We start from the raw sequence: 13,339 nt of genomic DNA, 5'->3' as shown, positions 1-13,339 counted from the left end.
TGTATGTCTGGGGGGGGGGGGGCTAGGTCTTTCCTTTCTGTCTACCCATAGCTGTTTGGAGGGAGGGTATTTCAAGCCTCTTCCCTTCATGCCATTTCTTTGGTCTTTCCGTTGCCATCTTCTTATGAACCAGTCACCCAGCCCCAGATACCCACTCCTCTGAGAGCCTGATGAGGCTAGACCATGCCCGTCCTGTCCCCGTAGGCATATGAATACGCTTCAGCTGCAGATGGAGGTGACCAGATTCTTACATCGGTGTGAAAGTGCCGGGACTTCTCAGATCACCGCTTTGCCTCTGCCAACACTCTTTGGAAATAACCCCATGAAAATGGAAGTGGCCTGCAAGGTACATGTAGTGTTTCTCTGACAGACTGCTCGCATCTTCCAGAATGCTCGCATCTTCCAGAATGCCTATCCCAGTTGTAATGATCTGATTCTTTCAGTTGTTTGTTTGGTGGCTTCCTCCCCACTGAAATGCGTGCCTCAGGTGAGAAATAGAGTCCATTGGGTCACTTGCATCTCTGGTGCCTGGATGCTCAGTAAAGTCTCAACATGTATTTAATAACTGAATAAATGCGTTGGCGTGTTGGCTCATATCTGTAATCCCAGCACTAGGGAAGCAGTGGATCTACATAGTGAGTTCTAAACCAGCCAGAGCTGTGTAGGGAGACCCTGTCTCCACAAAAACTTGATGATGGTGATGATGGTGGTGGTGGTGGTGGTGGTGATGATGATAGTGATAGTGATGATGATGACGATGATGATGATAAAGATAAATAGGGACCCTGATTTTTTTTATTGAGAAGTTATTTTAATAATTATGATTCCTGGGGCTGGAGAGATGGCTCAGAGGTTGAGAGCACTGGCTGCTCTTCCAGAGGTCCTGAGTTCAATTCCCAGCAACCACATGGTGGCTCCCAACCATCTGTAATGAGATCTGCTGCCTTCTTCTGGTGTGCAGGCATACATGCTGTATACATAATAAATAAACAAATAAATAAATAAATAAATAAATCTTCTTTTAAAAAAAATTATGATTCCTTTAAGCATATCTCCCTCTCTCTCCAGGTTATGCTGGGAGGGAAAAATGTGGAAGATGGATTTGGAATTGCGTTCCGTGTTCTGCAGGTATGGTGTATTATTTAAGAGTATGGCAAGGGAACCCACACCTGACGTTTCTGGGAAAGGCTGTTCTTTAGAAAATATTCTTGTCCCAGGAAGAGCAGATTTACATGTGCATTAAGGAGGAAATCAGAACTGGGTCAGATGCCAGAGTCTGTGCCACTGTGCCAAAAGCCAACCTTAGCATTTCAAAAGGTGTCAAGGAGCACACGTAAGACGGCTCCCCACAACTGGTTTACTGCAGAAATGTCACTCATCTGCTCACAGAACATGTCCAGAAGGAGTAGCCCGAGTCCTGTGGCATAAGGGCTAGCCAAGACTAGGTTTAAGGCATTTACCTGACAGGTTTCAGCAGTGAGTCTTGATGATCTGGTTCAACACTTGTACAGCTCTTAACAGACAAACACCAGCGCCATGCCCCATTTCTCAGAGAAAGTTGAGTCAAGGGAGAGAGACCTGGTCTTAGGAAGGAAGTAGAACATCTCTGAAAGTCCATGGAGCCAGGCATGGTGGCACACCTTGGAATCTCAGTGTTTGGGAAGTGGGGACAGGAAAATCAGGCACTGAAGTCCAGCCTTGACCCTGTCATGAAGGAAAGAAAGGCCCGTGGAAGCAAGTAGGATGCACCATTTCGCATACTGAGGAGGCGGATTTTATACTCACTTCTGAAGTGTTTGCCTGACTCCAGAGAGAGCCTTTCTTGCTTTTGCCTTTTTGTTATGTTTGCGTTCCCTGCTGTGACTGCAGTCACTTCCCACTGATGGGCGACGCCCTGAGCCCATCATCCCCCATGCTGTCCTAGGACTTCCAGCTGGATGCTGCCGCAACCTACTGCAGAGCCGCGAGGCAGCTGGTGGAGAGGGAGAAATATGGCGAGATCCGGCAGCTGCTCAAGTGTGTCAGCGAGTCGGGCATGGCAGCCAAAAGCGACGGCGACACCATCCTCCTCAACTGCCTGGAAGCCTTCAAGAGAATCCCGCCGCAGGTGCGCTCACTCCTGGACCTCTCGGGTCCACTGTCTGCTTCAGGATCATCCCATCCTCCTCCTCACTGCAAGATCCATTTCTCTCTCTCTGAATCTCTGCACTCATGGTCTCTTAACAACTCTCTCGTCGGTAGAGGTCCTGATTATGATGTCTGTCTCCAGAAGGCATCCCTCGGCAAGCTCTTGTCCAATAGTGTGTACTTGGAAATGTCTGCGTTCTGATGAGATAGATTAGGGTGGCCCTTGAAGCACGCTGCCTGCAAATCTGTTCCCTATGACATGCTTGTAGGGCGAACAGAGCCACATCCACTTGTGAAAGCTCAGCATGGGCCTCTTAGGATGTTGTTCCTTCTGCCCCAGTCCCAAGCATGGTATTGTCATTACCCTTCACTCCTTATTCTTATAGTGGGAATTGAGGTAGTGAGAAGGATCAAGCGGGCAACCCCGCCTTGGACCGGATAGAGCCCAGGCTCCCAGGTGGGAGGTTCTTCTGCCTTCCACAGCTGCTATCTATGTCTCTGTCGTACACAGGAGCTGGAGGGACTGATCCAGGCCATACACAGCGATGACAACAAGGTGAGCACAAGTGTCTCCTGGCCCCAAGTGTCTCCTAGCCCTGGTGATGTTACTGAATGGATGCACGGAGGCTTCCCTTGCCCCCCACAGTCTTGTGCTTCAGTTTCTTTGCTATCCAGGACCTAGAACGGTACTTTAAAAGCTCCAGAGGGATAGAGAGAGGCAGATGAACACTGACTGCCCAGGCCTTTGCCTTCCCAACTCTTTATCCCTGAGACTGTTTTTGAATCTCCGTGTTATTCTGAGGTCTCTCGTCAGATAGCCATAGGCAATCTCAGTTCCATCCTCAGGCTGTCTGACTGTATGAGGTTCCTGGTGGGGAGGGGGTCTCCTTATTCTGGAGGGGAAAAGAGTGCAATAAGAAAAACCCACTGTTTCTCGTTGCTGTGACCGTATACTTAACAAGAAACAATTTAAGGAAGGAAAGATGTCTTCCAACTTAGAGTTTAAGGGATAAAGTCCATTGTACTGGGGAAGGAAAAGTGGCAAGAGGTGGTGCCTGGCTGCTCACATTGCACCCAGAGGTAGAAAACAGAAAGGCTGGGTGGTCTTAGCACACACCTTTAGTCCCAGCACTCAGGAGGCACAGGTAGGTGGATCTCTGTGAGTTCAAGGCCTGCCTGGTCTATAGAGCGAGTTCCAGGACAGGCAAAGCTACACAGAGAAACCCTGTCTGTGTTTAAAAAAAGATAGAAAGCAGAGAGAGACCAGAAAGTGGGATCCTAAAATGGCAATACCCACCCCAAGTGACCATTTCCTCCAGCAAGGGTCCACCTTCCAAAGGTGCCACAACCTTCTAAATGGCACCACCAGTTACAAACCAATTGTTCCACCACATGACCCTGGGAGGTGTACTTCACATTCAGACCAAAACATCCACTCAGCCCTTTGGAGGACAGCGCTCCCTCGGGGCCCGAGAACTCTTCCCTGTTTGGGCAATGACTGGACCTTTTGTTCTACATTACCTCTGTGAGAAGTGTCAGCCAGTTTATCCTCATCAGTGTCACTGACTGTGGCTAATCGTGGGAGCCATCATCCTGCCATCTTCAGGAAGGCCTCCGGGCTAGAAGAGTCCTGAAAAACTAAAGCCAGACCAGCTGGCCATCAGGAGACAAATTTTCCAGCTGTGGAGTCCCTTGGGATGAAAACTAGTGTCAGGCAACGGCTTCTCCCACAACCACGGCGCTGCTCCAGTATAGCCTCGTCAGGCCCCAGGCAGAACCTGCTGACCGTTTTTTTCTAGTCTAGATCCCAAGGAGAGCATCTTCTAAACATTTCTTCACCATTTGTACAACATACCAGTGAGGTCCTTGGAAAGGATGAAATTCCCACATTCCAAAACAAGTTACTTTTGTACAATCTGAATGAGAACCCAGGAGTCAAGAGAGACAGTTGTTTCTCTAAGCAACTATTCTGAGGTACTTTCAGGACCTCAGAGCAGAGGTCTTGCCAAACACTGGTTTGATCCATTTTTTTATTCTAGATTCTAGCAATAGCATTCTCTTGAATGCTAGATGAGGGCTCACTCCCTAGGGTGACCTACCTGTCCCCCAACAGCAGTACCCAATTGCTTCAGTGAGCTCACAACACACCAGATATTTTCTGTACTGAGAAATTATCTGAAATCAATCCAGAGAGACTGGTTAGCAAGACCCACACACATCCCAAAAAGCTGAAGCATTTTATACACAGCAAAAAATGTCTCCGACTGAGAAATAACTGTTTCAGCAGAAGGGAAGCTGCCCATGAGAGGTCAGCTTTTGGAGACCTTGTTAGTGCTCGCCCAGAGTGATGAAGGCCTGGTGAAACCAGAGCCAAGGAGAAAGGGTTCTTGAGTTGTAAGATGGAGAGTGTGGAGATATAGTATCCCCCACACTGAGCTGCCTTGGCCCCAAACAAAAGGAGTCCATTCAAGTATCACTGGGGTGATATCTTAACTAGACCTTTTCCAATTGTGGGTATCCATTTTTCCCCCCATGTTATCTGTCAGTGGGCTTTCAGTTCCAGACTGGGAAGAGCTCAATGGTAGAGGGCTTGCCTAGCATGCATGGGGCCCAGGTGCGGTCCCCAGGACCACCCACCCAAAGGTTTCTTTGTTTTGTTTGTTTTGTTTTTGTTTTAATTCAGCATGTTCAAAACAGAAAGGGGGAATCTGTAACCCCTTTGCAAAAGGAAGGTATGATTATTTACTCATCCATTCACCCATGTGAGGCCCATTTATTGAACACTGACTACATGCAAGGCACAAAGAATATACTGTTCTTGCTCTCATAGACCTTGTTGTCTAGTCAAGAATATCAATTAATCAACAGACAACTATAAAATCACAACCTGTGGAGACTGGCAATGCCAGTTCTGATTCCAAAAAAGACACAGGAGGAATAGAGACCCGACTCTGCCTGTCCACCTTGGTTTTTCAATTCCTGTTCTATCTGTGGTAGCTCCTTACATCAGAACATAAAGCCATGCAATAGCTTGATGTCTAGAACATTTCAAGTTGTTGGGAAACAATAAAAAGCGAGGACCTAGCTATCAGTTTTTTTGAGGGAGAAGTATTGTTTATCTGCCAGTTCTTTCTGGTGCTTTCTATGTCTGTTGATCTTCCTTTGGGGATCATTTCTTTTCAACTGTCTCGTACTCAATCACTAGGTCCGAGCCTACCTGACATGTTGCAAACTGCGGTCTGCCTACCTGATCGCCGTGAAGCAAGAACACTCACAGGCCGCCGCCCTCGTCCAGCAGGTGCAGCAGGCTGCCAAAAGCAGTGGAGATTCTGTAGTGCAGGACATCTGTGCCCAGTGGCTTCTGACAAGCCACTCCCGTGGTGCCCATGGCCCAGGCTCCAGGAAGTGACCCTGGGCAGCAGAAGCCAGAGACCGCAGCCTGGGAGCTACGGCCACAGGCGCAATGCTACACAATGCCCTCCATCTCCGTCTTCCTGTGGAGTGGAACTTCTGGCCCTGCCCTAGGTTGGAGGGAGCAGGATGGACCCTACTTGCCTGTGTGGGCAAAAGCAGGTCCCTTCACACAAGTGCCGTGTAAAGTTGTAGAATCTGTGTTTGTCTGGAGATAGCCATCTTTCTACCTCAGAGTGACTGTGTGTGTGCGTGTGTGCACTCATGTTTACACCCAAGCATTTTCTGAACAAATGAGACTCCTCTGTTGAAGAGAGGCACTTTACTTTCTACTTTCCGCTGGTCTGAAAACCTTCCCTGCATCTTTGGTCCTTGGCCCGGGTCATTCTGTTTGTCCACAGTTCCTCCCTACTGTGCAGACACGCTTTAGCAGCCCCTCTTTACGGGAGGGCTTAACAGAGAATTACAAAGCAATGCCAAAAAGATTGCCTCTTCTCCCTTCCCACAATCCCGAGACAGCACTGGGAGTGTGCCCGTGGAGTGTGACAGCTTTCCCGACAGCACCTCTCACAAGCACAAGGTTTTCAGGTGCGGGCATCTGAAAGCTCACGTGACAGGCATCAATGGTCAGATCTGGGGACGCGGAGGCCAGGCCCCATCCCCTTCATCCAGAGGGGAGGAAAAGGCCGAGCTGGCTCTTATCAGTATCCCTGCTGCAGGATGGATGGGTAAGGACACGTGACTTTTTCTTTCAGAGTCTAGGGAAAGAGATGGTAGCCAGGATCCTGGGGATGAATGAGTGGACGGACTCTGCCTATTTGAGTTCCGTTCCTGTTTGTCCCTCTTGAATTAGTTAAGAAACCATTTCTCTGTCCCCTATGCTTCCCTTCAGTCTCCTGAGGACCATGGGCTGGAATATGCAAAGACCTGGCTCATTGAGGCAGCGGTACACTAAGAGAATGGGGTTCGCATCACAGTTAAGTCTGTAGATGAGTCAGAACAAGGGGGTAAGAAATAAGTCCCATCCAATGGTGGGGAACTAGATGAGGGTTTAATAAACATCTGCTTATCTTCCCACCTGAGATGAGTCAGTGCTCGAGAGGAAGGGTCTGCCATTCAGTGACTGATTTGCAAATGAGAGCCCCAAAGAAAGGCTTGGAGCCCCAAGTCTCCCATCAGGCAGACCTCAGCCTGTTGGTCTCCCCTTTACTGCCAAGGCAACAGGAACTGGAAACTGAACTCAGTGTCTCTGGTGCTTAGAAGCCCTCTTCATTTCTTCTGAACCAAGTTTTTCTTAATAAACAACTGTTCATGGACATCTGTCGGAGTCGAAGCTTTGGTCCTATTGGAGAAGAAAGGCTGAAGTATAATACTAGATCTCCTAAGGGTGCAGTCGGACAGTGGCTTTCCCTAACTTGAGTCATAGAGCACACCACCCAGCTCCTAAGAACCCCCGTTGCCTGGTGTCCGCTTACACTCAAGGCTGACCTTTTTGCACTGAGAATAAGCACTTTACATAACTGGGTTGTAAGTCACAGTCCCTGATTTAGGGTGTCACAACCAGAGTTCCCTGACTTTCCTAACTTGAACTGTAAAATAGGTAACCACTGACCAGGTTAACAGAAGACTGCAGACCTAAGACATCACACTGTGGTCTCCAGCAAAGCAACAGTAACATCCAAACAATTGTACACGTCGAGGAGTTGTGTGTTCCACTACAACCAAGCCACAATAAACTGTCTGTCCTACCTACTCCTCGGCTTCATGGCTTTATTTATATAAACACATAGTTTTAAAAGTTTTGTGTGAGTGCCTGTATGTATATATGTGTACCACACACATGCCTGGCACCTGTGGAGGCCAGAAGAGTCACAGGGGTCCCCTGGAACTGGAGTTACAGGTGGTTGTAAGCTGCCTGATAGGGTTGCTGGGAACTGAATCCAAGTCCTGTGTAAGAACAAGTGCTCTTAACCACCTAACCATGTCTCCAACCCATGACTTCTGTTTGTTTTGAGACAAGGTCTCATGTAGGCTAGGATGGCTTTGAACTTGCTGTATAGCTGAAAATGATCTAGAACTCCTGATCCTCTTGCCTCCATGCTCCTTGTTTCCGGACTCTTGCCTTTTGCTCATGTGTTTTGTGGGAAGAGAAGATGAGAGGGAACGAAAGTTCTGCTGAGTGACTTTCTCTTGAACAATTCCTGTAGTGACTAGTGACTTTTCATTCAGCTAGGATTTTCTCAAATTCCCTATGTATTAAAAAAAAAAAAAAAAAAAAAAAAAAATGACTAGTGGGCCACGGAGGTGTCTCAGTGGGTCAAGCGCTTGCCACACAGGCCTGACAACGTGAGTTTGGTCCCTGACACCCATGCAAAGGTGGAAAGAAAGAACTGACTCTTCGGATTGTCTTCTGACCTCCATATACACACCATGGCATGAGTGTGTGTACACACGTACACACACACACTAGCCACATAAATATCAGTAAATTTTAAAACCTTAGGAAGGGGCTGGGCATGGTGGTACATACCTTTAATCCCAGAACTTGGGAAGCAGAGATGGAAGGATCTCTGAGTTCAAGGCCAGCCTCATCTACATAGTTCCAGGAAAGCTGCATAGTGAGACCCTGCTCAAAAAAAAAGAGGAAAGCATGAATGCTTCTGCTCATCTCCCTTTGGGCCTGGAGAGATGGCTGATGGGTTAAGAGCATTGGCTGTTTTTCCAGAGAACATGGGTTCAATCCCAGCACCTACCTACAGACTCACAACCATCTGTAACTCCACGTGGAGTCCCCTTTTTTTTTCCCCTCCTGGTCCATTGGCCGCCAGTCTACAAGGACAGAGGGGCAGAAGCAACAAGAGAAAGCTTTGGCTGGCCTGTGAACATGGCGGAAATAACCTTCCACAAGACAGCTTCAGTGAGACCGCGCGCGCGCGCGCAGCTTTATTCCAGGGTGAGGAATAAAGAATGGGGACGGTGGCCGGAGCATCACCTAATTTGCACCAAACGGCAGGTTCCTATCATAAAACGCCTAGTACAAGTCTTAGTTATCACCCGTGGAAGCGCAGTCCTATCATAGTGCTCCCAGCATTGTGTAATTACCATACGGGCAGCAGGGGACAGCCTCTGCAGGGAACTGTCAAGGGTCACACTTACCTCCTCTGTAAGTCAGGCATCCGGGCCCAGAGACATTCTCCAAATACGGTCAGAAAGAGAGCAGGAAGCCCCCTCCAGGCAGAGGAAGTCCTCCATGTTGCTGAGATTGGAGGGAGCTGCCAGGCCATGGCAGACTGCAACCTCTAACCAGGAGGGCCTCCCAACAATTCCACATCCGGGGAATATGACACCCTCTTCTCTCCATCAAGGGCACCAGGCACAGACATATGGTGTACAGACATATATGCAGACAAAACCCCAAAATACATTTAAAAAAATTAATTATTTTTGTAAAGTATTGTTTTATTAATGTGCTACAAATGTGGTTCAATGTACAGCAGTTACCTGGCATGTGTAAAGTCCTGGGTTCAATCCCCAATTCCACCATAAAAAAATAAAACTAAATTTAGAATCTTCTCAGTGTACCCTTTACCACCAGAAAACTTAGTATGTTTCCTGTCTGCTTTAGGAGAAGTGGTGGAGATAGGTGATACAGTACGAGGAGAAACATGAAAAGTCCTTCCATCTCTGTCGCTCCCAGAGGTGACCAGTGTTACCCGTGTCTAGTGTTTAGTCCCAGGGCAAGGGTGCAGGGGTATTTTCCCACAACAAATTATGCTGCAATGAATGCTGCTGAGTCAGAGGATAGGTGCATTTGGTAAATAATGCCACCTTCCATAGCAGTTTACTCTCCCATCAATGGGGTGGAGAGTGTCTGCTCACCCTCCCACCCCCACCATTCTTATCCCCCAATAATTCACAAGCTTCGTGGATTTTTGTTGTTGTTTTTGAGACAGGGTCTCAAGTTCATAGATTCTTGCTCAGGTGATGGGAGACAGATGGCACCCTGAGACCTTCTTAAAAGCTAATTGCCATTTTTCAAACTTTGTGATTCCTAGCATGACAAAAAAAAAAAATAGCCAACTATGCTTTTACTATCAACTGATCTATGGATTTTTTTAAACTACCTGTATGGTATTTGAGAAGAGCAAAACTCAAGCTTAAAACTCCTCGTCTTTCCCCTTGGGTCGTATGTTTGCAGAATGATACCTGAGCTGAGGGTGTTCCCATCGCTGCTCTTATCATCTTTCCCCAGACATGTGAGCCCATCCGAGTTCTCCTTCCAAACAAAACGGAATCAAATACAGCAAACAAATGGTAAGGGTGGAAGGAGACCTGGAAGCATCTGCTGTGGCCGTGACACAAAGACATGTCACAACAAAGAATATTGGAACATCCCATCTGCATGTAAAACAGATGAGCACTATGTTTAGAAACCCGAGACAGGCTAAGTTGCCAGATGTCTTTGGCAGAGGCTTAGGCAAAGTAGATCATAGGCAATTAGACTCTTAATACCCAGGCAAGTAAATATCAATAGTCACGTTACCCTGGCAGAAACGGACTCTTCTTGGTCTAACCCTCTCTCCTATGTTGCGTTATTTTTCTTGGGGGAGATGTGGAAAAACATATATTCACCTGGCCTATGGTACTGATGGACAGAGCAAAGAAATAATTCCACTGAAGTGGAGCTAGGTGAATCAGTGAATGTACTGGGGTTACTAAGAGAAGCATAGGGAGATCTCTGGCAATCACATCCCTGAAGAGACCACTATGGCCTGGGCAATGACTCACAAAAATTCCCCCATCCCCTGGTAACCCCTCCACTGTACTCTCTGTCTCTGTGAAATTGACTATTTATATGTAGGTAGCTCATTTACCAAAACACCAAATATGGATGTAATTTTCTGAGATAGAAAAAGAATTATTTGTAAGAAAGTGAATAAAATGAAACCTGTTTAAATCAAAGCTAAAAGGATACTGAGATGAAAGCAAGAAATAAATTTTATAAAATAAGTTTATGATACCTTGTAAATCAGACAGGGCTGTAACGATTCGGCTGGACATTGCTGGTCCTCCTGTTCTCAAGCTTCCTTCTCCACACAGACCATCCAGTGGAGAACTCAAGGACTTGAGGAACAATGGAGCCACTGCCTTTTTTTTAAGATTGTATTTATTTTATGTATGTGTATAGGTGTTTCACCTGCATGTATGCCTCTGTATCACATGCACACCTGGTGCCCTCAGAGGGCATCAGACTCCCGGCAACTGAAGTTGTGAGCTTCCATGTGTGTCCTGGGAACTGACCCCAGGTCCTCTGCAAAAGCAGCAAGTGCTCTTAACTGCTGAGCCATCTCTCTAGACCCACTACTAATCTTTTAATGATTCTGTGACACAGGCCACTCTATCTCTCCTCTAAATTGTGACCTGAGCAAGAAATCAACTTTTACTGAAGTAAGCCACTGAAACTTAGCATTGGTTCTTTTTCCAGTTCCTCTTCTTCTATGTCTGGGCTCGTGGTTTCGGAGGGCTCAGTCCATGCTCACTTGCCCATGGGCTCGTGGGCAGGACGTCATGGTGGTGGAAAGGTGTAGCTAGAGTTTTCCTGCCTTGCTTACAGTCAGGACAAATCTTTGTCACCCGCCAGTCCCACAGCCACTCAGACCCAACCAAGTAAACACAGAGACTTATATTGCTTACAGACTGTATGGCCATGGCAGGCTTCTTGCTAACTGTTCTTTTATCTTAAATTAACCCATCTTTATAAATCTATACCTTGCCACGTGGCTGGTGGCTTACCGGTGTCTTTACATGCTGCTTGTCCTGGTGGTGGCTGCAGTGTCTCTCTGCCTCAGCCTTCTGTTTCCCAGAATTCTCCTCTCTCCTTGTCCCACCTACTTCCTGCCTGGCCACTGGCCAATCAGTGTTTTATTTATTGACCTATCAGAGCAAGCTCTCTTTTGGGAAGCTGAGACAGCAGGAGGAAGGGTGAGATTTTAGCTCTGAGCTCTGACCTCTTGGCTTTCTCTTTTACCTTGTTTCTGTGTTTCTTATTTAATAAGACGGTTGGTTACATCTACAGAAAGGTGTAACAGGAGATTTTTCACCTAGTAACACAGAGGAAGTGGACAGTGAGGAAGGAACTGGGAACCAGGCACAGCCTTCAAAGGCTTGCTCCCGGCCGGCCATGTGCTTCCTCCAAAAAGATTTCACTTCCTAAAGTCTCTAGAACCTTCCCCAAATAACCCTACAAACAGGGCGACAAGTCTGAGTCTGAAGGGAACATTTCACATTCAACCCATAACAGGTGGCAATTAGTAGGGCCTGCTGAGGTTACTCATTTTTAATTTCCAAGCAAGGTGTGAAAATATCCTGTTTTTTTAACATTGAAAAGTTATCTCCCATCAGTCCTCCCTAGGGACAATTGCTCTTAGGAGCTCATTAGAAAGATGGGAATTGGGCTGGAGAGATGGCTCAGCTATTAAAGGTTGGCTCACAACTAAACATCAAGGATGGGGTATAACTCAGTGAGCTTGCCTCTTGTCACTAAGGCCCTAATTCCAATTCCCAGTGCCAGAGCAGGGGGAGAAGGAGAAAACTAGAATTAATTGCACATTTTCTGAGTTTTCCTATACATTCTATGGATATGTAATTTTAAAATATAAATCTTATACACATTTATTATTCTGAAATCCATCTAACTATCCATGTGTGGTTTGTTTTTAAATAATATACTTGTTTTTGGAACAACAACTTCAAAAGTAAATAGCACTCCATATATATTTATACTGGATGTCTTAGTTAGGATTTTATATTGCTGTGAAGAAACACCATGACCATGGCAACTCTTAAAAAGGAAAACATTTAATTGGGCTGGCTTACTATTCAGAGGTTTAGTCCATTAGCAGAATGGTGGGAAGCATGGCGGCACACAGGCAGACATGGTGTTAGAGAGACAGCTGAGAGTTCTACATCTGGACCTGTAGGCAGCAGGAAGAGAGGGTGAGCCACTGGTCCTGGCTTGAGCTTCTGAAGCCTCAAAGCCCGCCCCCATGACACACTTCCTCCAACAAGGCCACACCTCCAATAATGCCACTCCCTATGAGTCTATGTGAGCCATTTTCATTCAATCCACCACACTGGGAATTAGCTTTTTTTTTTTTCCTCTAGTTGAGGGGCTTTGGGCTGCTTCATGCTAGTCTGGTGTCTCCTTACATACATATTCTAAGATCACCATAGATAATAAGAAGTAAAGAACAAAAGAGAGAAGGTCAGGAGGATGACCCAGAAAAGGAGCTTGGGAAAGAACAGGAAGATGGTTGGGTTACTCAGTTTTTTCATTGGTGTTTCAAATTCCTGTAGAAACAATTGCAGAGGGGGGAACCATTTGGGTCAGAGGTTTCAGTTCATGGTTGACAGGCTCCATTGTTTCTGGGACTGCGGTGGTACTAAGACCCAGCAGAGAAAAGCAAGTACTCTACCAACTTAGCCCTGTTCCCAGCACCCAGCCCTGCTTCCTCTTAAGTCATGGACCCTTAGGTCTGTATGGGGTGGTGGCTGGAGTTCCCTTCATGGTGTCCTCCAGCCAGAGCTTTTCTTCTCCTTGAGTTTGAGCAGAATGCTCCTTTTGTTGTTGTTTTTCTGAATCTGTTCAAAGTGTATATGTGTCTTATACTAGAAGAGGATAAATACACAAGGTCTGTCCTCTAGAGCTTGGAGTGATTGGTGGCATTGGATACAGAGTCAAGTTAGACCTGAGCCTGGTGGCAGCAAAGACCATCTGTGGCCATTGGCCATCATTTCTGCA

The 13,339-nt window shown here is 46.8% G+C and overlaps 1 protein-coding gene across 3 annotated transcripts in view; it reads left to right on the top strand.

The window, feature by feature from the left end:
- Positions 1-7,291, top strand: part of Zfyve26 (zinc finger FYVE-type containing 26) — a 65,878-nt gene extending 58,587 nt beyond the window's left edge. For all 3 annotated transcript variants that reach the window (XM_037210674.1, XM_037210675.1, XM_037210673.1), the window contains exons 38-42: positions 205-346; positions 1,069-1,128; positions 1,925-2,107; positions 2,639-2,683; positions 5,333-7,291. In XM_037210674.1, coding sequence (XP_037066569.1) covers positions 205-346; positions 1,069-1,128; positions 1,925-2,107; positions 2,639-2,683; positions 5,333-5,536 — 634 coding nt within the window. In that variant the 3' untranslated portion in view covers positions 5,537-7,291. The remainder of the gene's footprint in view (positions 1-204; positions 347-1,068; positions 1,129-1,924; positions 2,108-2,638; positions 2,684-5,332) is intronic.
- Positions 7,292-13,339: the final 6,048 nt, after the last annotated feature.

This window comes from Peromyscus leucopus, chromosome 14, assembly GCF_004664715.2.
Source record: "Peromyscus leucopus breed LL Stock chromosome 14, UCI_PerLeu_2.1, whole genome shotgun sequence".
Lineage (NCBI taxonomy): Eukaryota > Metazoa > Chordata > Mammalia > Rodentia > Cricetidae > Peromyscus > Peromyscus leucopus.
This window is presented reverse-complemented; position numbering and strand designations above follow the sequence as displayed.